The 25,432-nt window shown below is 41.2% G+C and overlaps 1 protein-coding gene across 4 annotated transcripts in view; it reads left to right on the top strand.

Moving 5' to 3' along the window:
- RC3H1 (ring finger and CCCH-type domains 1) overlaps positions 1 to 25,432 on the top strand; it is a 111,399-nt gene that overhangs the window by 44,152 nt on the left and 41,815 nt on the right. For all 4 annotated transcript variants that reach the window (XM_074960972.1, XM_074960971.1, XM_074960974.1 and 1 more), the window contains exon 2: positions 14,503 to 14,865. In XM_074960972.1, the coding sequence (XP_074817073.1) occupies positions 14,635 to 14,865 (231 nt within the window). In that variant the 5' untranslated portion in view covers positions 14,503 to 14,634. The remainder of the gene's footprint in view (positions 1 to 14,502; positions 14,866 to 25,432) is intronic.

Raw genomic sequence — 25,432 nt, 5'->3', positions numbered from 1 at the left:
AATTTATTTGAGCATAAGCTTTCGTGATGCATCTGATGAAATGAGCTGTAGCTCACAAAAGCTTAAGCTCAAATAAATTTGTTAGTCTCTAAGGTGCCACAAGTCCTCCTTTTTCTTTTTGTAGATACAGGATATTTTTTAGGATTTTTTAAATTCAAGTCTTAATTGGTTGCTGTGCCAATGTTTGTCAGAAATGGATGATTAGATTCTAGTACCAAACTGGTGGTGGTAATTTTTTAAATTTTGCAGGAAAAGGGGCTCTTAATACCTTTCTTTTTGTTGTTTTATTTCTCCTTTAATATTAAATAGTATTATTTCTAGAGAGGAAGGTGCAGGCTCTAGAATTTTGGTCTCTGGGAATAACTACAATATTTAATAGTAATAGTTTACACACAGTGCTTTTTATCCATAGGTCCAAAGCAGTTTTGAAAGGGTAAGAATCTCATTATCCCTATTTTACAGCTGCTTTTTTAACTTTTTAAGTTGTGAACCTGCTGAAGGAAGTTAGAAGTTGAAGACATGCAAATGGGATGAGGTTGTCCGTCTCTCCATAATTACCATCATTTCCAGGGTAATCAAATAGCAAATTACACTGGCTGAACTGTAAAAATCTTCCCTATCATGGATTAGCTGCATGTGGCCCAGGGCAGACCTTACCAGTGATAAGTCTGCACATGCACACACACAACTTTAGTTGAGCAAATTATTCCTACCCTACTGGGATGGAGGAGAGAGTCCTTTTTTTTCCTTTTTTTTTTTTTTTTTTTTTTTTTTTTTTTTAAATACCTGGGAGCCACCAGGATGTTCTGATGATGGAAACCATATAAGTATTTAGCTGAATAAGTATATATAAAATCAGTTTTAAATTGTTGAGGTGTCAGCATTTATGTTTCAGACCTGCATTTTCCCCCATTGGAATTCAAATTTGGCTATTTGTATGTTTAGACAAAAGCTCTTCAAACCTCATCATCTACTTTTGGGGAGGACAGATGTTTTATTTACTGTGACTTCTGCTTTGGAAGGTTAATGGATGGAGTTCTTCTGACTGTTGACCCATAGATCTAATATCTTTTCTCTGAAAAGGTGACTCTTTCTTTTGTTCCTCTTCAGCTAAGTTGGCTCCTCCCCACCCTCTTCCCCAGCTTCAGCCCTAGCGCATAATTGCTAGTTAGCGGCCCATATACCTAAATTGCAGTTGCGTGGTAGGAAAATGTGTGCACAACAAGGTCTGCTGCTTTAGAGGTATGTGAAGATCCTCTAGTTGCAGTGAAGGGATGTAGTTCTAGACATCCCCCTCTTTTTTTCCCTAACCTCTTTTAAACCTTGTGCACTTAAGCTGGTGACATGTAGAATTTTTTTCTGGCTAATGACCTCAGAGTCTACTGATTTGTTAAGGATTGCCCCTTTCTTTTAAATAATTTGTAGAGATACAGGTTTCAGAGTAGCAGCCGTGTTAGTCTGTATCCGCAAAAAGAAAAGGAGGACTTGTGGCACCTTAGAGACTAACCAATTTATTTATGCTCAGATAAATTTGTTAGTCTCTAAGGTGCCACAAGTCCTCCTTTTCTTTTCATAGAGACACAGAGTCTCTACCATAAAATGTGAGGCTGTTATGGCCTGCTAAATTAACTCTTGTATACTTGATTGAAAATTTACTGACTGTTGGCTTTTAAAAATGTACAGTTCTTTTATATCCTATAAAGAGAGCTGCAGCTATTCTATATTAAAATGTACACAACTTTCAAATATACACCACAACAGATGTATAAAGAATGTAAATGTTCTTCAGTTTTTTAACCTTGGTGGCAAGCAATAGTATTGTGGCTGAAGCACAGGTCTCGCAGGTTGGGAGGGGGAACTGAGTTCTAGTCCCAGCTCTTACCCAAGGTGTCTCAGTTAATGTCATTTAACCTGTCTAATCCTCAGGCTTCCCCACTTGTAAAAATAAATTGATTCTTGCCTCTCAGGATGTTGTGAAGCTTAATTCATTAATGTCAAGAAGGTGCTCTGAGATCCTCTGATAGGAGGTGCTATGGTGGTATAAGGGTTCTTTATGTTCTTAAAAACTGGAAGTTTCAAGTGAAGGCTAGTCTTGTGCTTAACAGGTCCTTGTTTTTGCTAAAATATTTTATTGGCTACCAAACCAATGACTTTTACATAATGCAGAGGTATGTGTCGAGAAGGGGATCTTTCTGACTTTCCCATTCGTGCTCATGGGAGTTGGTCTAGAGAGGGGAGGAAGCCCTTCTTTGTATACTGCAGCCTTGATATGTAATTGAAGGTAAAGAAACTTCAGCCCTAACTTTGATTGGATTGTGTGAGTTAAAGTTAGCATTCTGGTTTTGTACATAGTTTTATGGTTTCTATTTTAGCTTAAAAATGAAATGTAAGTGTGCACAAACAACTCCACATTGAATGAGAGTTTATCTAATAGTCTGAAAATTGTATTTCATGTGATATACTGTGCAGTATCCTTTTAAGGGTCGGGGAGAGTATTTTTTAGGCATAAACCACCTAAGTTTTGCGGCTTTTCTAGGACTTGCTTTTGTCACAGGACTCTGCTATCTTTTGGGTGGATGGCTGTTTGTGGGTGTGGGTGGGTGGGTGTGTATATATAAAGAATGAGGAAGTGAAGCACTCAGAACGTGCAGTCATTTGGCTAACACTGTGTACGACTAGTCCAGAGAGCTTTTTCCTCCCTTTCATTGATCTTAAAATACAGTAACCACACAGTAACATCCCACGCATATTTGTGATGGTTATGGAATTCCACAAACGAAGGTAAGAATCTCTTTTCTTGGCATCTCCTCTTCGTACTCTTCTCCCACCTCCCCCACATCCAAAAGTTGTTTGTGATCAGAAATAAGCTTTCATTTTCAGATGCTATTCTGTAGAGCTGGGTGTGGAAACATTGTGTAACATAATTTTCCCTTTTCATGCATGCTGCAGTTGGCTGCTCTGTGTGTTCTTAAAGACAGAAAAAGATGCACAGTTTTGAACTGTATCTAAATAACCATTTTCTTCTGGCTGGTAAAGGAGTCGGGTAAAATAGTTATAATTTCACTTTACCTTTTTAAAATATAAGGTTTTTATAAGATTTTTTTTTTAAATGATCATGAGGGGAAGTGAAAGAAAATATTATAGTGCATTCATAATGCTTTTTGCTAGATAGGCCAAACTCACAACAGTTCTGTTAACAGATAACTTATTTTAATGTGAAGTGCTGGTGAAAAGTGAGTCATTGACGGGCTTGGAGAATGAATTCCTCTCACCTTGGGTCCTACATGACAGTGGCAGTGCGAGCTCCCCCATATTGTTCTCCTATTGCAGCCTTGTTTTGGAGGGTCCAAAGAAGGTGGTTTATTCTGTAAGCTCCTTAAACCCTTGTTCTCCGTGTGCTTGCAAGGTTTTCAAATATGGTCGATCTCTCTCTCTCTCTGATGTTAACTCTTCCCCATTGGGAACTTGCCGGAGACAAGCAATTCATTTTGCTTGGGCCACCACCTTGTATTTATTTTTAATAATCCTGAGTGTAGGAGGAATATAACTGATTAATCCAGAGGATTTGCTCCACCAGCTGAGGGGAAGGTGCAGCAAAATGCATGGATCTTCCATCGGGTAGATTTATCAGAAGTTCCCACAATATGGGATGACTAAAGGCAACAGGAAACATACCTGGAAAATTATCCTTCTAGTGAATAGAAAATATAGTTTGACTACTTCACCATATTCCCTTTCCTATGCTACTGTTGAGGAACAGCAGTTTTAAAGTTAATGCCATGTTACCAACTACTTGCAAAATATTAAATTAGAGTCGCCAGGAGCTGTCTCCATATAAACAGATGAAATGGTAATTAGGATTTTTGTGGGGTATGGAATTGGAGTTTGAACTGGAAGTGAATAAGTTTATTTCTCTCTCAGGTTGATTTGCAGGATCCCAGTTGAGCTTGGGGATTGAGCCTTATAGATAGAACCCCTGTATTTCTCAAATGTGAAATAAAGTATAAAATGAAAGTGTTTTTTTAAACACGGCTTAGGTTTGGCTCAGCCACCCCTCTGTCATGAGGAGAGTGACCGGTTAAATTTGAGGGAGTGGCATTGTGACTTGGCACACAGGGTCTCTGTGCCCTTCAGGTTTGGCTGGCCACTTTTCCGTCATGATGGAGGGGCAGCAGGGCCAGTCTTGAGTGTTGCTGCAACTTTGTGCAACAGATTGCAATGCCCAGGGCGAGGAACCAAGCTGAGTCTCATCAGACTGGAGGTACAGCTGTAGGGTGAGTGCAGGGTGGGTTTGCTCTCCAGCCTCCTTGCCCCTGGCCTCCACTCCTCACCAGGCTGGGGCAGGACCAATCCCTTCTCCCCCTTCAGGGTAACCTTGCCCCTCCCCCGAAACCACACACAACTATTAAAAAAAAGAAAAGAAAAGAAAAGAAAAAAAAATTCCATGAGCTTTATTTATAGAACTCCAGTCTCACCTCATTCCTATTGTTGGAGTGGGGAATCAAGCCATGAATTGTTGGGGCATTCCAGGGCCTCTAGCATCTGCTTATGTTTAAGGCAGGCCCTGAGCTATAATGAATAAATAGGTGGCAAAATTTGTTGGTGACATGATTATTTTTGTTAGTAGAGACTAGGAAGAATTATGATAAACTCTGGTAAAAAGTGGTGGTTGGACAACAAGGAAGTTGGTGAACTTCATGATAGACAGGAGGCAAATCACTGTGTACCAGAAGGAATAACTTGAAACAATTCATATCCAGTTGGCTTATGAATCTGTTGTAACCTCTTGGCAGGGGGGAAAAGAGCTAAAAGTCATCTTGGATGTTCCGCTAAGCATGTCTGCTCAGTGGCTAAAACTAAATAATTGCGACCTTAGGTTGTACTAAGGATTAGACAAAAGTATTAAACTGTTTATAGTTGCACTACGTACACTGGATAGGTAGTCTCACACCTTGAATACTTCATTAAGTTTTATTTGCTTCATTTTAAGAGACCTAGCAAAAATGGAAAAGATTTAGGAGAGAGCAACAAAAATTATTATAGAGACTATGGAGAATCTCTATAAAAGATCAGCATGATTATTAAGACTGAGGAAGATTATTTAGCTTGAAAAGGAAAAGATTATCAAGATGTTGGACACGGTATATAAAGATTAAGCTCTTTGAGGCTGCAGATCATGAAAAAGTGAGTAGTAATATCTGGAGGCACAGCCTGGGAGCCCAGGAGGCTTGCTGTAAACTCCATTTAACTTTCACTAAAGCTCTGAGTTAGTGATCGGAGTATAGAATAGCGTGGTTTGAGTGGAGGTACTGAATGGAAGTACTGAAATATTCAACCATCTCTTCATTCTGGGCTGCTGTCATCCTTTTTGTTTGAGTCCAGTATCCCTAAATAAATGTAGTTGTGGGGGTCAAAGGAATCTCCTGTCCTTCCATCCACCCACTTCCTCCTCTTATGAGGATTGCGCCTGTTCTACTCTTCAATGCAATTTTACTTTTTAAACTTTGGTGTAGAAGCATGAAACTGATGAGAATTTCCTTCTATTCTGAGTTGGTTCTGCTTTTTCTGGTGCTGTAAGGCAAGAGCTTTGGGCAAGAACATTAGCACAAATACGATTCTATTCAGGAGCCAGAGATGCAAAAAAGAAAGATGGTTTGAGGTGAGTCAATGAAGGAGGGACAGATGCACACAAGGGTGGGACCATGCTCATAGAATCATAGACTTTAAGGTCAGAAGGGACCATTATGATCATCTAGTCTGACCTCCTGCATAACGCAGGCCACAGAATCTCATCCGCCCGCTCCTGTAACAAACCCCTAACCTACGTCTGAGCTATTGAAGTCCTCAAATTGTGGTTTAAAGACTTCAGGGTGCAGAGAATCCTCCAGTAAGTGACCTGTGCTGCAGAGGAAGGCGAAAACCCCCCAGGGCCTCTGCCAATCTGCCCTGGAGGAAAATTCCTTCCCGACCCCAAATATGGCGATCAGCTAAACCCTGAGCATGTGGGCAAGACTCACCAGCCAGACACCCAGGAAAGAATTCTCTGTAGTAACTCAGATCCCATTCTGTGTAGTAACTCAGATCATCAACTCATCAATAAAGTGACATTGCATCTGAGTTCATGAGCAAGTTTGGGGCCTGGTGGGGAAAAGGACAGTAAAGCTCACTGATGTAACTTGCTAGGAATCACCATGCCCCAAATGAAAGACCAGACAGCAGCAGATTGCCAAGTAAACTACCTCTAGCTCTTCTCAGCTACTAAGAGGGTCACAGATGTGTGACCTTTCAGGTAGAGTAAAGTGAGTAGTCCTGGAAACCACATGATAAGAATAACTCCATGCAGCCCCCAGTAGCTCTCTCCAGCTCTTGTATTTGGTGTAACTTAAATTTCAGTCTCAAATCCATTTTGTAGTTTCTGATATGCAATGCTTAAAGTCCTTATCTCCTGCTATCACTATTCTGATTACTTTTGGTAAAGAAGGGAGACCAAAACAGAGCCTGAAGAGAATTTGGCAGAAATAAGATGTTGAGGAGGTGGGTGAAGAGAGTGCATAAAATCCATATAGTGGGAAGACTGAGAAAGAAGCGAATATACTGATTTTTAGCAGGAAGTTTGTACTGCAACTCCTCGCTTAATGTTTTATTTATGTTCCTGAAAAATGCGACTTTAAGCGAAATGATGTTAAGCGAATCCAATTTCCTCATAAGAATTAATGTAAAATTTTTGCCAGACAAGACAGACAGACACACACACACACACAGTATAAGTTTTAAACAAACAATTTAATACTGTTCACAGCAGTGATGATTGTGAAGCTTGGTTGAGGTGATGAAGTCAGAGGGTGGGATATTTCCCAGAGAATGCCTTACTGCTAAAAGATGAACTAGCACTTGGCTAAGGCCTCAAGGGTTAACACGTTGGAATGGAGGGAGCAGAGACAGACACACACCGTGTGTGTGTTTGTGTGAGAGATAGAGAGACGTGCATTGCCCCTTTAAGTATGATGACCCCGCTCTAAGTACACTGCCTTTTTAAGTAGATCAGCAAGTTGAGACAGCAGCTGCTGCCAGCAAGCTCCCTCCGTTCTGAGCCCTGTCATGTTCCCTCCCCCATCCCCCCCGCTCTGTTGAAAAAGGTACAGTACAGGGGGAGGGGGACACCCTGACATTAGCCCCCCTCTTCTTCCCCCCCTGCACAGCAAGCAGGAGGCTCTGGGGAGCAGCTCCAAGGCACAGGGCAGGAGCAGCACATGGCAGTGAGGGGGAGGGACAGCTGAGTTGTCTGACAGTTGATTCATGGGGAGCGGGGAGCTGATATGGGGGCTGCTGTTCCACCCTGGTTCCAAGCCCCCAGCAGCTAGCTCCAACAGGCTGTTCTTTCTGCAAGCAGTGGACAAAGCAGGCTGCAAAACAATGTTATAAGGGAGTATTGCACAACTTTAAACAAGCATGTTTTAGTTGATCAGCAACGTAACAACATTAACCAGGATGACTTTAAGTGAGGAGTTACTGTATATGAATATTCATCAAGGGCTTCTGTGCATTTCCAGTTATAAGATTTTGTTGCCTCTGACATAGAGCTGCACAATTATGTAGAAAAGCAATATCCTTGGTGGGTGAAAGTGCTGTGCTGATGTAGTTGGCTCAGTAGAAGGGAGTGCGCCCCCAACCACCTTAACTCATTTGCCGCAGAGAGCTTACAAAACTGCCTGGTATTCATGAGCTAGTTGATAGTGGTGTTTGTTGAATTATACTGTATTGTAAAGGGGCCTTTCACCTCAGGTTAATTCTGAGGCTGTGGTAAGTCCCAACTTCCACATAGGGTTAAAAAGATGGGCGTCTGGCTGAGCTATATATTCCAAGATAGATACCCACATTAGCTGTTGTGTGCCTGAGAGAAACCAACGTCATATCCCAGTGCATGATCTGCTGTACCTTTACTCCCTGACAAGGAAGAATAGACATGCCCTTGGTTTTCTTAAGCCTTCAGCCTGCTGTTTCCATCACTCCTTCGGGAGTAAGAAGGCCAGTCTTTGTGCTGAGGTTTTCTGAAAAGAGACCTGAGACATGCTGTGTTGCCCCAGTCTTGGCGCTGCCCTTGATGATATTGGGCCCAAGAAGTCTCTCTGTAAGACAACAGTTGGCTGGGATCTAGCTTCCCATCTGTCCCCATCCAGTGTTACAAGCTCCATCCCCCCAAAAAAGTCTCCTATATTGCACCATCGGCATAAAAGGTTGTTTCATGTCATTAGAGTTGACAATGGTCTGTGCCACAAGTGAGATGCAAGGCTCCTGAGTTCCTGTTGAACCAATTAGGCAGGGTATATTGATTTTTAAATCAAAGCAATTTAAATCACCAATTTTAATAATGGTTTAAATCAGCAAGCAGAAAAATTTGATTTAAAGCATCAATTTTAATCTTATTTTGCATTTGTACTTTAGTTATTTTCAGAGAGGCTGATTCTCATGGGTTGTTAACCATTAAAACATGTTGATTTGCAACTAAGTATAGCTTTTACACTAAACTTGGTGCTTTTTGCTATCTGGGAGGGTATGCTATATATGTACACATTTCAGCAATTATATAGCTTAACTTATATTTATTCAGGTTCTTAATTTTTTTACAATATTATGTTGGAAATTGGTGAATGATGTACATGTATCTTTTTGCTAGATACAATTTTTATTTATGATTTGTGTTAAGCTTTTTGGAAATTGAAATTCCACTAAATGCACAAAAATGTCATTCTCAAATAGTTTGTTTAAAAAAAAAAAAAAAAACATTTTACATGTGCTGGATAGATAAGAAAAAAGTTTTATCAAAATGCTTTTCCAGATAAAAATAATTATTAAACCAAGTATTTTGTGTAGTTAGTTAATGAAACTGCTTGTTTCTAGATCACCATGTCTGTCAAAATTTTTGAATTAGATCTCATCCTTACCTTGTTTTTTTTCATAGTGTGGAAGGGGACAAGCTTTTCTGCCTTTTTTTCACCTCCTGATTGGTTTCTTAACTTTGAATGAACTAGTCACTGAACTGAAGTAGTTGAATAAACTAAAATGAAAATCACTTTTCTCCACCTGCAGAAGAGGCTACTGCTGTCAAAAGCTGATTGAGCACTTCAAACTCTGGTTCTAGGTGCTTTGCCAGTGACTTCAACCAGTTCAGTGGTTTCACTTTCTTTAAAACTTGCCCGCACACATGTACTGTTTATTTTTTAATTAATGTAAATTATTTTAATAGATTATAATTTTAGAGCTTAGAATAGGTTGCCATAATTTAAAGTTGGTTATTTTAAAAAAAACCATGTTTTAAACAGAAAAAAATCCAATTTAAGTTAACTTTAAAAAGATCAGATTTAAAGATTTTTACCTACCCTGGTATTTGGGGTAAGAGGAAAGAAAGAGAACTTTCAGATCCTTAGAAGGATTCCAAGGCGAGAGAAAAAGGCATTGTTTTCCTTTACTACCACTGATGCATGTTGCCTTTGGTGGTTCCTTTCTAGTCTTGACATATCATTTGGTTGGTACCCCTTCTCAGCTCAAGGCTTTGGTGCTAATTAATTTAGGTACTTTACCAGTGCATATACCACCAACCTCATTGCTATCACCTTTCTTGACCAGGGGACCAGCTCTGAGCCTTTTGGCTACATATCTGTTGCTTGACTCTGCACAGCAACATTTTTCACAGGTCTTAATCTGAAATACCCTCAAGAAAGAGGGGAGTTTCAGCTGAACTTTGTAAGTGGTGTTGTAGCAGCCTTCCAAAACTAGTATGGAAATGTACCAGCAGAGGCACAAAGTCCTCTTGCCCACCCTTTACCATGATGATGAAAAACAAGTATACTTTTACTGTCCTGTTGTTCTAGACAAGTGGAAGTTGCGGGGATTGCAGCTTTGCTTCCAGGGCTGTGGTTAGACAACTTTATCTGTATTTTATATTTCCTCTTTTGCCTACTGGCATACATCAAGTCAGCACTTTGCGAGTGGGCCATCTACCAATTCAGTGTCTTTTTGCTTAGGCTGATTAGGAGCCACCCAAGTGTTTTCCTTTACTTGCATATGGGTGGTATTTTTCTTCTTTCTAACTCTGCAGTCTGGCCACAGAGATGGATGATTCCATGGCTTTATTCTTAGTGTGGAAAACTAAAAGTTTTATATAAGAACTTTGTCAGGACAATGGATAAATATTACAATAGATAAATAAAGTTACTCCAGTTGTTTTGGCATAGCCAGGACCCCCTTTTTTTTTTTTTTTTTTTTTAAAGTACAGGAGTCTGTAAATACGAAAAAAAAGTAGAATCCAGGATAGGAATATGAATTCAAAATGTCCTATTGTTTCAAATGTGAATTTTAATACTGTTTGGATTGCATTATGGAATGGAGCTGTGGTTAAATCCCTTGGTAGAGAAGCCATTTTTAAAGTAGTATTACCCCTTCCATTATAAGTCTTTTTTTTAAAAACTTTCTCCCTGTCTAGGGAACAACTCTTTTGAGCCTGAAATTTCTCATGTTGAGTTAAGGCAATGAATTTTTTTTTTTTAAAGAAGCTATAAAATAACTTGCCCATACTGTTTTTGAATTATATACGTTATTTTGGGAAAAGAATTCTTCTGGCTTTTTAAATTTCACCTTTTTGATGGAAAGGAACTTCAAACAGCTGGCACTTAAACATTCAAACTTCTTCATACTACTTTATGGGAAATAATGCATATATTAGATTTTACTTACTTTTTGTCTTGCTTCCTGCTTCTGCCGGAATCTTAAGAAAGCATAGTGATAGCCAGACCAGCTTTTGTAGGGTAACTGAGAGTGACTCTGCTTCAAGTGTCTGAGATAGACGTACAAACAAATGATAGGAAGCAAATTCCTTGTGATGTTTATAGTTGGTTCGTATGGTTCACATGAATCAGTGATTATTTTTCCTAGTTTTGTTTAATGATATGATAGTCCTGTAAGAAGTAGAACAATTTGTTTTGCATGTCTGTGTTACTAGCAGGCTTGTTTTTCAATGATGGATGAAATAGAAGTGTGTTCATTCTGGGGTATGGAGGTTGTTTTAAAAACAAGTTTCCAAATTCTCACTCCATAGGTTGGTAAAGTTGAGGAGTTTTGGCATAGGAAAAGCCTCCAGCTAGTGCCTTGTGGTGGTCAATAACAGCCTCATTAACAGACTGAGTTGTACTGATTCCTGTTCACTCCTCCTTGGCCACACTTTAAGGCTTCAAGTGTGGAGAAAAATGAGACACTTCTGGGATGTACACAGTTGTTAAACCTCTTTTTGTCTGAGTGCTTACAGTGGTATGATACTATTGACTGAACCAGTCTTCGTCATATGTGATACTGTTAGTCTTGGCCTTGGTTTAACTGGCAACTTTCTTTGATCAGGTAGGATAGTTGTGAACAAGTTACACTAAACTCTGGGACACAAAGTTAACCAGGTTTTTCAGACAAAATATTTTGATTAGTTGTGGATGGTTTTTAGAGTATCTCTGATTAAATGCATCCGATGAAGTGAGCTGTAGCTCATGAAAGCTTATGCTCAAATAAATTGTTTAGTCTCTAAGGTGCCACAATTACTCCTTTTCTTTTTGTGAATACAGACTAACATGGCTGTTACTCTGAAACCTCTGATTAAAACAGGTTCTAATTTGGAGGCCGTTAGTCCCATTTAAAACTGTACTTTTAAGTAAAAATGTGCAACCTACTAACTTTTGGCAAATGGCTGCTACTCAGCATGCATAGGAACTTTCTATTTAAACATATTATAGCAAACAAGTATGCTCCTTCCTGATTGAAGGGAAAATCAGTGCAGTGAGGACATGATTTTCAAGGTTCCAAGGAGTAATTATAAAGCGGGAGAGGAAGGGGGAAAATCCATGCAGCCACACTGGCTTTTGGTAACTTTTGGTAGAAGATAAATTTCAGACTGAAGACATTTGTAGTATCTCATTTACAGTGCTTTATCCATGATGAAGATATTACTCTAATAATTTGTTCTTATTTATGTTTAGTCTGTTACCTTGTTTCTCATAGCAGTTTTGTTTTGTTTTTCTTCTGTTTAATTTTTTTTCACAGCAAGGGGATGTTTTATCTTGTACTTCCTTAAATTTATCAGCATTCATTTCCTCTTTTGGCATTCACATCATGAATGCCAAAGACTTCCCAGGTTATAATTCTCTTGAAATATTCAGTGAAATCTGTAAGAGCAGTAGGAAGTATCTCTGCTACATTTCTTAAAATATAGAAAGGCCCCGTGTTGTGACAATGGTTCTTTCAACGAAGAAGGGTTGGATGTGTGTCTCTTGGAACCAGTCACTGTCGCTCATTGTGGTCCAGAGTTGGCTTCCTGAAGAATCCTCTTCTCTCTGCCTCTCAGGGTTTTAGTTGATTTAATTCCCAATGCCACAGACACACAATGAAGATTCCCTTACTTGCAGCACACTGTCTCCATCAATCCGTAGAACAGTGGTCACCAGCCTATCGATTGCGAATGACTGGTCGACCCTGGAGCCTCTGCTGGTCGATCATGATCTCCGAGCCACTAAAAGTCCAGCAGTGCAGCAGGCTCAGGCAGGATGCCTGCTTGCTGTGGCCACACGCAGCTCCTGGAAGTGGCTGGCTGCTGGCATGTCTCTGCCACTGCTGTGGGGGAAGAGGGGGCGGTTCCGTGTGCCACCCCCAGCACTGTCCCCACAGCTCCCATTGACTGGTTCCTGGCCAATGGGAGCTGTGGGGGCGGCGCTTGTTGATGTGGGCAGTGCACGGAGACTTGCTGCCTCTCCTTTGCCCCTCCCCCCAGAGGCCTCAGAGATGTGCCAACTGCTTCTGGGAGCGGCATGGGGCCATGGCAGGCACGCAGCCTGCCTGAGCCCCGCTGCACCGCCAGCTGGGAGCCACCTGTGGTAAGTGCCTCCTGGCTGGAGCTTGCACCCCCTCCTATGCCCCATCCTGGAGTTCCCTTCTGTACCCAAACTCCCTCACGAGCCCGCACCCATCACCCTCTCCTGCCCCAGCCTCAGCCTGGAGCACCCTCCCACACTCCGAATCCCTCAGCCCCAGCCCAGAGCCTGTACCCCCTTCCGCAGCCCAGTAAAAGTGAGTGAGGGTAGGGGAGAGCGAATGACAGAGGGAAGGGGGAATGGAGTCAGCGGGGCAGGGCCTCAGGGAAGGGGCAGGATAGATCCTGGGTTGATCTTACATTCAAAAAGTGATCTTGTCCTTAAAAAGGTTGCAGACAACTGCTGTAGAATGATGATGATGAAGTATCTTCCAGACCAAGGCTTTTTCTCCAAATGCATGCAGTAAGGTATCGCATATGTGTTAAATGACCAAATTAGGCAGCATTGTTCCCCTTTTCTTGTCTGCAGTACTTTTTACCGAGAGCAAAATGCATTGTTGGAATTGGAAGTATTTCAGAGTTTAAGGATGATCTTTCAGCAAAAATAAAAATGAGTTAAGCATAGATTTCTGTCCTGGGATCCCTGCTAACAAGGCTATGGATGACTAGTGGATTAATGGGCATGCAACATGGACATGCATTTTGACTTGCCTCTTAAAAATCTTTTTGTTCTGTGGAATCTTCTTGATTTCCTGAGTCGTTGAGGCTATCTCAAGTGACATCTCATGTACACGAAGTCGAACTTTACAAATACTACAGATTTGAAGTAGTTTGCAATGTCACTAAACTCTACATTCGAGGCTATCTTCAGTGCATCAGGAAGCATCAAGATGACTTGATGTTGGGAAGGGGGAAATTGTTATTTTTTTTAATTTCTGGGCTGAATGCTGCTTGGAAACCAACTTGGTTTTAACTTGGTTTTCTGCTTTTACTTTGTAGTTCACCTTTTAAAGGAAAATTCTTTTTGAAAACAAGATTGATATCAATCTGTGCATATCTGATATTTGGGTCATGTCATTAGTGCAGGCTGTTCTCATTTCTTAGACTGTTGAATTAGTTTGATGCTACTAGTCCTGTTTTCCAGGTGCGCATGTTACATTGATATTTTTTACACTTTCATTTTTTGCCTGATCCCAAGCCAGTTGAACTCAATGAGAACATTTCCATTGACTTTGAAGGGATTTGGCTCAAGCCTTGTCTGAACAACTTTGTGTCAGTTTAACTGAAGGTGTGTTTTTAAATCCAGTGGGAAACCTTATGTTGACATTTATTTGATTAAAACCTGATTTATATTGTTTTTGTTTTTCATGACCTTCTCCTTCTTTGCAAATATCAATTTATCCAGCTTTATTCATAAGGTAGATAATTGTTCCCATTTTTACAATTATGTAAAAACTGAGAGGTTTGTGACTTGGCCAAGGTCAGGGCAAAGCTGTCACTAGAACAGAGGTCATGACTCAAAGTATCCTGTTCTAAATACTGAATTGCGCTCCCAATTCAATTAGGCCAGTCCATCTTCAACAATTCGATTAATAACATTAAGGACTTAAAATGCCTCTTGCAATACAGAGAGCTAACTTCATTTTTCCCTTTTCTTCCAGGTTATGTTTCACACTCTGTGCTGGCTGTCTGTACTTACAGAAGATATTTAAAAACAAACATTTTTGTCAAAGATTTTGATTCCAGTGGAATCTGTGCTTTAGATTTTGTCTTGTGAATTAACTTCTGCAACCATGCCTGTACAAGCTCCACAGTGGACGGATTTTCTCTCCTGCCCAATTTGCACACAGACTTTTGACGAAACGATCCGGAAGCCCATCAGCTTGGGCTGTGGCCACACTGTCTGCAAGATGTGCCTCAACAAGCTCCACCGTAAGGCATGCCCCTTCGACCAGACCACTATCAATACAGATATTGATCTCCTCCCTGTGAACTCAGCCTTGTTGCAGCTAGTGGGTGCTCAGGTAACAACACACTTCTTTCTTTTTTTTGTTCTTTCTTCTGTTACTTAGTTTTTCTTTACTTTTTTTTTTTTTAAGGCAAGAACAAGTGAATGAAACTTGTGGGACTAATAATGGTGGCTAGATGGGTGTAGACCAGACAAACACCAGTGTGACTTTACCAATTGCAGGTTTTGGGCCTGCAATGTGCCGAGGCAGTGTTGCTTATTACAGTAGTTCTTAACCTTATTCTGCCTGGGGCTTAGATCATTCCTGATTGCTTTCTGTGTCCAACACAAGCCCATGGTACTTTGTGGTCATAAAGGATCGTAGGATTGGGGTCATCCAAAAACTGTCTGGCTTCTGAGTGGTGAGCCAGGGTGGGGGGAAGAAAGGGCCTGGGTGGGTGTTGCAGGGAGAGAATGCTGAGGATGGGCAGGGGATTCTTCCTTTTCACCTCTCCTATCCACCCATTTCTTATTTCTCTTTAGGAAGCAGAAGAAATTGCTCCTGACATGCCCTTTCCCGCTAAGGAAAGATGAGAGGAGCTGCAGTTGTTGATAGTAGAGTGATTTGTGTGTGTGTGTGCACACACTGATGAGCTGCTTTGCAACTGCGTAGAAGTTGGAAGGGGTGCAGCTGCAGAAGGAGGGTGAAGGGAGCAGGTTGCTCCTTTTCACTGGCTCCTGCCATGTACTAGAGTCTGTGGGATTTTGCTGCATTTTTCTTTTTGGTTTCTCAGCTGGTGTACCCATTTATGGGTTTCCTATTAGTATCTGTTAATTACATGAGAAGACTAAAAATCAAGTTTTCTGAACCCTTGGCAGAGTCAGGAAATCTGGGATGCTGGACAAGTTGCTTACTCTGTTGCTGGCTCTGTTTCCCTTTGTGTAACATGTATGCTGCTCCTTCAGAAAAGCTGTTGTTAGGCTTCATTAATGTTTGCAAAGCACATTGAAATCCTTTAATACTTTTTAGTTATATAGGAACTAGGGCTGTCAAGCGATTAAAAAAAAATTAATCGCGATTAATCGTGTTGATAAACAATAATAGAATACCATTTATTTAAATATTTTTGGATTTTTTTACATTTTCAAATATTGTGATTTCAATGACAAAACAGTACAAAGTGTGTACAGTGCTCACTTTATATTTTTGATTACAAGTATTTGCACTGTAAAAGAACAAAAGAAATAGTATTTTTCAGTTCACCTAATAAAGTACTGTAGTGCAATCTCTTTATCATTAAAGTTGAACTTACAAATGTAGAATTATGTAAAAAACAAAAAAAAAAACGCACTTCATTCAAAAATAAAACACTGTAAAACTTTGGAGCCTGCAAGTCCACTCAGTCCTACTTCTTGTTCAGCCAATCGCTCAGACAAACAAGTTTGTTTACGTTTGCAGGAGATAATTCTGCCCGCTTCTGGTTTGCAATGTCACCTGAAAGCGAGAACAGGGGTTCTCCTGGCTTCTGTAGCCAGTGTTGTAAGATATTTACCTGCCAGATGAGCTAAAGATTCATATGTCCCTTCATGTTTCAACCACCATTCCAGGGGACATGTGTCCATGCTCAATAACCATCCGAAGTGGTGTGGGCCGACTCATGTTCATTTTCATTATCTGAGTCAAATGCTACCAGCAGAAGGTGGATTTTCTTTTTTGCTGGTTCGGGTTCTGTAGTTTCCACATCAAAGTGTTGCTCTTTTAAGACTTCTAAAAGCATTCTCCAGACCTTGTCCCTCTCAGATTTTTGGAAGGCACTTCAGATTCCTAAACCTTGGGTCAAGTGCTGTAACTATCTTTAGAAATCTCACATTGGTACCTTCTTTGCCTTTTGTCAGATCTGCAGTGAAAGTGTTCTTAAAACGTACAATGTGTGATGGGTCATCATCAGAGACTGCTAAAACATGAAATATATTGCAGAGTGTGTTGGGAGGCTTTCAGGTGAATTGATCAGAAAGTAAAGGGACAGGTAGTGGTATGTTTGTTTGTTTTTAAAAGGAAACTTTACGATGACTTTTGCTTGTGCTTTATTTTATTTTAAAACCTTCCCAAAAATAAAATCCTTTTTGATGAGATGGAAAATAGCAGTGTCCTGACCAGTTAGTTATTAAAGATTCCATGGCGATCTTTGCTAGATTTAAGAATGTTAAGGGAATTCTAGCTACATTCTAATTGTTTATTGCTGTATAGTTTCAGTTGGATGAGGTGTTTAGAAAGGAAAGATGGTCTTATGATTAAGGCACTGGCTTGGGTTTCAGAAAATTGGGGTTAAATTTCTGGCTCTGTCAGACTTTGACTTTGGGCAGTTGGCTTAATTTCTCTGAGCCCTGATCCATACTTATAAAAGAGGATGTTTTCTTTCTCTCCATCTCTTTTTAGATTGTGAGCTCTTCAGGGCAAGGACTGTCTGTCTCCATACATATTTACAGTGCCTGGCACTGTGAGGTTGTGATATTTGGTGGGGCTTCTGACCATTGCTGTAATACAATAACTGTTGTTAACTTTTGTCCTGAACATAAAGAAGGTTACCACTTTGTCCTAGTCTTTTTCAAACACAGGGCACATTGACTATTTAGCAAAAAGGCATTTGAGAGAGGCTACAACCACTTGGAGCTCTTTCATACTGAAAGGGTGTGTTCTCTTTGGCACATCTCCACAAAACTGAGCTGGGATCAACAAAACATGATTACGACGTATACGTCACTCAGGAGTATTCTTGCCAGCCTTCATAGTCTAATACTGCTCTGTTCTGGCTTCCACTTCCCAGTTAACACTAGAGGGGTATCAGAGTAGCAGCCATGTTAGTCTGTATTCTCAAAAAGAAAAGGAGTACTTGTGGCACCTTAGAGACTAACCAATTTATTTGAGCATATGCTTTCGTGAGCTACAGCTCACTTCATCGGATGCATAAAGTGGAAAATACAGTGAGGAGAATTACATACATACAGACCAAGCAAAAATGGATGTTTACCATACACATTGTAAGGAGAGTGATCACTTAAGATGAGCTATTACCAGCAGGAGAGTGGGGTGGGGGGAGGGAAAAGCTTTTGAAGTGATAATCAAGGTGGGCCATTTCCAGCACATTTCCAGGAGTTAACAAGAACCTCTGAGGAACAGTGTGGGGGGGAGAGGAATAAACAAGGGGAAATAGTTTTACTTTGTGTAATGACACATCCACTCCCAGTCTCTATTCAAGCCTAAGTTAATTGTATCCAGTTTGCAAATTAATTCCAGTTCAGCAGTCTCTCGTTGGAGTCTGTTTTTGAAGTCTTTTTGTTGTAATATTGCGACTTTTAGGTCTGTAATCGAGTGACCAAAGAGATTGAAGTGTTCTCCGACTGGTTTTTGAATGTTATAATTCTTGACGTCTGATTTGTGTCCCTTTATTCTTTTACGTAGAGAGACTGTTCGGTTTGGCCAACGTACATGGCAGAGGGGCATTGCTGGCACATGATGGCATATATCACATTGGTAGATGTGCAGGTGAACGAGCCTCTGATAGTGTGGCTGATGTGATTAGGCCCTATGATGGTGTCCCCTGAATAGATATGTTCTGGAAATGGCCCACCTTGATTATCACTTCAAAAGTTTTCTCTCCCCCCACCGCACTCTCCTGCTGGTAATAGCTCATCTTAAGTGATCACTCTACTTACAATGTGTATGGTAAACATCCATTTTTTCATGGTCTGTGTGTATATAAATCTCCTCACTGTATTTTCCACTGAATGCATCCGATGAAGTGAGCTGTAGCTCATGAAAGCTTATGCTCAAATAAATTGGTTAGTCTCTAAGGTGCCACAAGTCCTCCTTTTCTTTTTGCGAATACAGACTAACACGGCTGCTACTCTGAAACCTGTCATTATGCAACGCACTGCATTTAGCCGTATGGAGTAGAAATCTATCAACTTCATGAAAAAACTCGTACAGATACAGACAGACATCATCTTCCTTTCCAAATGCAAACAGATGGACATCGTACCAAAAGGACTGAAGGTAAAAAAATCCATTACAATCTACATACCACACAGACTATGCTGACAGCTTGTGCCACACGCTCTCAAAGAAACTGCGGAACCACCTGATCAACATCCTCTACAACAAACAGGGAAAGATTAAGAATGAGCTCTCAAAACTGGATACTCTCATAAAAAAAAAACAACCTTCCACACAAACTTCCTCGTGGCTGGACTTTACTAAAACTAGACAAGCTATTTACAACACACACTTTGCTTCTCTACAAAAGAAAAAGGACACTAAATTATCTAAACTACTACATGCCACAAGGGGCCACAGCAATGGTTCCTTTAACCCACCCAGCAATATTGTTAATCTATCCAGCTATACTCTTAGGACAGATTCTTCTGTTGGGCTATCTCGGGGCCTCTCCTTCTACCCCATGAACATGATAGAGTTCTGTGGTGACCTAGAATCCTATTTTCGATGTCTCCGACTCAAGGAATATTTCCAACACACCTCTGAACAACATACTAACCCACAGAGACCTTCCTACCAACACTACAAAAAGAAGAATTCTAGGTGGACTCCTCCTGAAGGTCGAAACAGCAGACTGGACTTCTACATAGAGTGCTTCCGCCGACGTGCACGGGCTGAAATTGTGGAAAAGCAGCATCACTTGCCCCATAACCTCAGCCATGCAGAACACAATGCCATCCACAGCCTCAGAAACAACTCTGACATCATAATCAAAAAGGCTGACAAAGGAGGTGCTGTCGTCATCATGAATAGGTCGGAATATGAACAAGAGGCTGCTAGGCAGCTCTCCAACACCACTTTCTACAAGCCATTATCCTTTGATCCCACTGAGGGTTACCAAAAGCATTTGCTCAAGAAACTCCCTGAAAAAGCACAAGAAAAAATCCGCACAGACACACCCCTGGAACCCCGACCTGCGGTATTCTGTCTGCTACCCAAGATCCATAAACCTGGAAATCCTGGGCGCCCCATCATCTCAGGCATTGGCACCCTGACAGCAGGATTGTCTGGCTATGTAGACTCCCTCCTCAGGCCCTACGCTACCAGCACTCCCAGCTATCTTCGAGACACCACTGACTTCCTGAGGAAACTACAATCCATCGGTGATCTTCCTGAAAACACCATCCTGGCCACTATGGATGTAAAAGCCCTCTACACCAACATTCCACACAAAGATGGACTACAAGCCGTCAGGAACACTATCCCTGATAATTTCACGGCAAATCTGGTGGCTGAACTTTGACTTTGTCCTCACCCATAACTATTTCACATGTGGGGACAATGTATACCTTCAAATCAGCGGCACTGCTATGGGTACCCGCATGGTCCCACAGTATGCCAACTTTTTTATGGCTGACTTAGAACAACGCTTCCTCAGCTCTCGTCCCCTAATGCCCCTTCTCTACTTGCGCTACATTGATGACATCTTCATCATCTGGACCCAAGGAAAAGAAGCCCTTGAGGAATTCCACCATGATTTCAACAATTTCCATCTCACCATCAACCTCAGCCTGGACCAGTCCACACAAGAGATCCACTTCCTGGACACTACAGTGCTAATAAACGATGCTTACATAAACACCACCCTATACCGGAAACCTACTGACCGCTATTCCTACCTACATGTCTCTAGCTTTCATCCAGACCACACCACACGATCCATTGTCTACAGCCAAGCCTTACGATATAACCGCATTTGCTCCAACCCCTCAGAGAGAGACAAACATCTACAAGATCTCTATCAAGCATTCTTACAACTACAATACCCACCTGCTGAAGTGAAGAAACAGATTGACAGAGCCAGAAGAGTTCCCAGAAGTCACCTACTACAGGACAGGCCCAACAAAGAAAATAACAGAACGCCACTAGCCGTCACCTCAGCCCCCAACTAAAACCTGTCAAATGCATTATCAAGGATCTACAACCTATCCTGAAGGATGACCCATCACTCTCACAAATCTTGGGAGACAGGCCAGTCCTTGCTTACAGACAGCTCCGCAACCTGAAGCAAATATTCACCAGCAACCACACACCACACAACAGAACCACTAATCCAGGAACCTATCCTTGCAACAAAGCCCGTTGCCAACTGTGACCACATATCTATTCAGGGGACACCATCATAGGGCCTAATCACATCAGCCACATTATCAGAGGCTCGTTCACCTGCACATCTACCAATGTGATATATGCCATCATGTGCCAGTAATGCCCCTCTGCCATGTACGTTGGCCAAACCGGACAGTCTCTCTACGTAAAAGAATAAATGGACACAAATCAGATGTCAAGAATTATAACATTCAAAAACCAGTCGGAGAACACTTCAGTCTCTTTGGTCACTCGATTACAGACCTAAAAGTCGCAATATTACAACAAAAAGACTTCAAAAACAGACTCTGAGAGACTGCTGAATTGGAATTAATTTGCAAACTGGATACAATTAACTTAGGCTTGAATAGAGACTGGGAGTGGATGTGTCATTACACAAAGTAAAACTATTTCCCCATGCTTATTTTGCCCCTCTACTGTTACACTCTCTCTCTCTCTCCTCAACTGTTGGAAATGGGCCATCCTGATTATCACTGCAAAAGATTTTTTTTCTCCTGCTGATAATAGCTCACCTTAATTGATCACTCTCATTATAGTGTGTCTGGGAACACCCATTTTTTCATGTTCTCTGTGTATGTGTATATAAAAAAATCTTTCTATTGTATTTTCCACTGCATGCATCCAATGAAGTGGCTTTTAGCCCACAAAAGCTGATGCTCAAATAAATTTGTTAGTCTCTAAGGTGCCACAAGTACTCCTCCTTTTTTTTTTTTTTTTTTTTTTTTTGCTGATTTAGACTAACGTGGCTACCACTCTGAACACTTTATATCCGCGGACCATGTATGCAGATCGGATGTGGATACAAATTTTGTATCCACGCAGGGCTGTAGATAAACAGTTCCTTAGAGGTGTCATAGGATAGGATGTCAGGCATGGGGGGCAGAGGAAGAGAAGGAAGATAGCCATTATCAGATGGGAAGAATACTGTACATTTTATCTAACCATACAGACTAACACGGTTACCACTCTGAAACCTTAAAAAAAATGGGTCACATTGGCCTGTTTATGTACCAGCATCATTGGTGAAGTAAGCAGAATGGTATGTGTTACTGGGAATAATGTGCTAACTGCTCCAGATACAGCACAGGCATTAAAAGAACACATTCTTTTTTGTTACAGTTATTATGCTTTTTGTGGTGGTAGAGAGTATAGATTTTAGTTTTAAAAAATTAAAATAGAGAAGAAATTCTTAAATAAACCACTTTGACCACCTTAAATATCCCTTCAGTGCTTACTCTGATTAGCCATTTTAAATATCTACCAAAAAGGTCTTTTGAGGTTGTATAGTCACTGCTTCGACATCCAGTCTCTCTGCCCTCCTGGCTTTTTCTGTGACACATGAAACTGCAATGTGCACATTCCAAACAGGTGACATCAAATGGCCAAAGTAAACTAGAATCTACATGTCAAGCTTTAGTTTCTTAAGTCCAGTTCCTGATGAGCTAAGTATAGTTCCATGCACTAGATGTAGCAGAAATGTATGTGACAACATAGCAGGTGGGGTACTCAAAATGGATAGCTTTCTCCTCCAGATTAATGCCCTTTTTCTCTAGAGGTGGTTTTTTTTAAGTGTCTGTCATCAGTTAAATTGGTGGTACAGCAGGCCGTGTCAGAAAAATGAACTGCTGTGTGTGAATGTGACACTGTTTTCACAAGCCCGGTGGAAGATAATAAATGGGTAGAGTTCTACCCTCTGTGTTCAGAATGAAGCATTATAAGAGCTTTACTGCATGCAGTTATTTCAGTGTTTTGTGTTTAAAAGAACACGTGCAAAATTGAAGTATAGAAATGTTTAAAGAGGGGAAGATGTGCAACTAGAGAGCTCATACCATCATATTTGGAGGTGTTGAATTGAAATTAATCATTAAGTTGAGCTCCTTTAAGAGGGAATTCTGTGCTGAGGAAAACTGCCTGGCTCATTTCAGGAACTTAAAGCTTTGAGCAGTGTTTCTTGACATGAAACAAAATGTGCATCTGTTTGAAAGGGTGGAGGAGTTAGGAGGAGAGAAAGGGAGGCTGACAGTTGGAATTGGACAAAACGGGCTATGCCTTTGCTTAGTATATCTTTATTCTGTGCAATTAAACTCTTATTTTAATATGACTGTTACTGTCAAGTAGACGTCTCCAAACTGTGGGGCATCCCCCCCTAGGGGGGTACAGAGAAACATTTTGGGGGGTGCAGTGCGGCCTGAGCCATCCCCCACAGAAGATGGGGAGGGCGTGCCACCCAGCCACAGGCCCAGCTACCGGCCCTGTCTCTGGGAGGGGGAGACCTGGTTGGGGGTAAGCGGAGTTGAGGCTGGGGCCAGCAGCCGGGGGGGCTGCGGCACCCCCCACACCCGTAGTACCCGTGCCTATGTCCAAATCCCACTCCTTGTCAAGGTCACACAGCAAGTCTCTGGCAGAGCCAAGAATAAAACCCAAATCTGTCATGTGCTCGTGAACCACAAGACCATCCTTTCTCTCTAAAGGCCTGTTGTTTACCCTTTTAAAGTACAATAATTAAAAAACAAACAAACCTGGAATTTAACACCATATTGCCAGTGAAAGGCTAAATTATTTGTAAAATCTGCTGGCAAATGTCATGCTTTATCTTTCTCTTTTCAAGTGAAACAATTATATATGTACCTTCTCTTCTCCTGAAGAGAAGATAGGCCTGATGCCACAAGATAAATGTCTGTAATACTTTACCCATGCACTATGCCTACTCAGGCCTAACTTGAGATACTTAGCTGGTCCACACTAAAAACTTACATTGGCATAGCTTTATCTCTCAGGAGTGTGAAAAATCCATACCCCTTGAGAGAGAGAGCTATGCCAACCTAACCCACAGTGTAAGGCTTGTCTACACTGGCACTTTACAGCGCGGCAACTTCCTCGCTCAGGTGTGTGAAAAAACACACTCCTGAGCGCCACAGGTTTCAGCACTGTAAAGTGCCAGTGTAAACAGTGCACCAGTGCTGGGAGCTGCGCTTCCAGCCCTGGTAGCTATTCCCCTCGTGGAAGTAGGTTTGTTTTTTTTAAGAGCGCTAGGAGACGTATCCCCCAGCGCTATGCCGGGACTACACAAGCCGTATTAAAGCGCTGCTGTGGCAGTGTTTTAATGTTGCCAGTGAAGACGTGCCCTTAGACAGTGCTAGGTGGACAGAAGAATTCTTTCATTGATCTAGCTACTACCTCTTAGTGAGGTAGTTTAACTACAGTGTTGGGAGAAACCCTCCCATTGCTGTAGTGAATGTCTACGCTGAAGCATTACAGCTGTGCTGCTGTAGTGTTGTAAGTGTAGACTTGCTCTAACTCAAGTTTCCCTCAGTATGGGGCATTACACTGTCTATCAAACTGCCAGGTCATCTCACAGACTTTTAGCAGTTACTTTGCAAAAAGTTAAATTAAAAGAAACTCTACATTTCAAGCTGAGCTTTCCAGTGGGAAGGGGAGAAACCGAGATTGAACGTCTAGGTATCCCTTAAAATATCTTGGATTTAGAATTGTTCATTGTGTAGTTTTACTTGCCTTTGAGTAGCTTTTTTTATGTTGGTTTTTTGTTGTTTGTTTTTGTACTATTTGTGTCTGAGGAAAACTTTCTTGTTGGTTGCCTGGGCAGTCTTGGTCTCTCACTAGACCAGTTCTGCTGTGGATAGCATTCCTAACCAACGCTGTGAATGCATGCTAAATCTACCCTGATTCGCAATATAAATCCATTGCTGACCGCTGTGTTCCTGTCTCATGCCTATTCCAAGCCATCTTTCTGCTAAATGTAATAATGTTGTTGTTGTTGTATTTTATGTTGTCCCATAGTCCCTAGATTGAGTGAAGCAGAGTTAAATGGAAACATGCACACAGTAATCTTACAGCAGGGATTCTGTAGAGTGCTCGCCTCAGCACAAACATAGATAGATGCACATGGTTAGACCGAGACATGTTCTGTCTGGGTACTTTCCCAGATAGAAGCAGATTGTTACAATGACAGAGGCTTTGTAAGGGAAACATAGTAGTATTAGAATGATGGTTAATATTGACTGTGTTGGTTAAACTAGTGTCTAGAGATTTGGGAGAAAAGCTATCTGGGGTAGCTCTTATTGTAACATTTTATGGTAGTGACCAGTGACTGAAGTGGTAAAACATTTAATCCTAAAGCCCTCTTTCACTCAGATATGAAGGAAATTGTATGAGAAAGTTATGACTAAGATTCTTGTTGGGAGGGAGGAAGTAGATTGCAGTTCCAGTATAGTAGTAATACTCTGAGGGTATGTCTACACTACGGAATAAGGTCGAATTTATAGAAGTCGGTTTTTTAGAAATCGGTTTTATATATTCGAGTGTGTGTGTCCCCACAGAAGTGCATTAAGTGCATTAACTCGGCGGAGTGCTTCCACAGTACCGAGGCTAGAGTCGACTTCCGGAGCGTTGCACTGTGGGTAGCTATCCCACAGTTCCCGCAGTCTCCGCTGCCCATTGGAATTCTGGGTTGAGATCCCAA

The sequence above is a fragment of the Natator depressus genome, chromosome 8 (assembly GCF_965152275.1).
Source record: "Natator depressus isolate rNatDep1 chromosome 8, rNatDep2.hap1, whole genome shotgun sequence".
Classification (NCBI taxonomy): domain Eukaryota; kingdom Metazoa; phylum Chordata; order Testudines; family Cheloniidae; genus Natator; species Natator depressus.
Note: the sequence above shows the minus strand (reverse complement) of the source record. Positions and strands in the feature narration are given on the sequence as shown.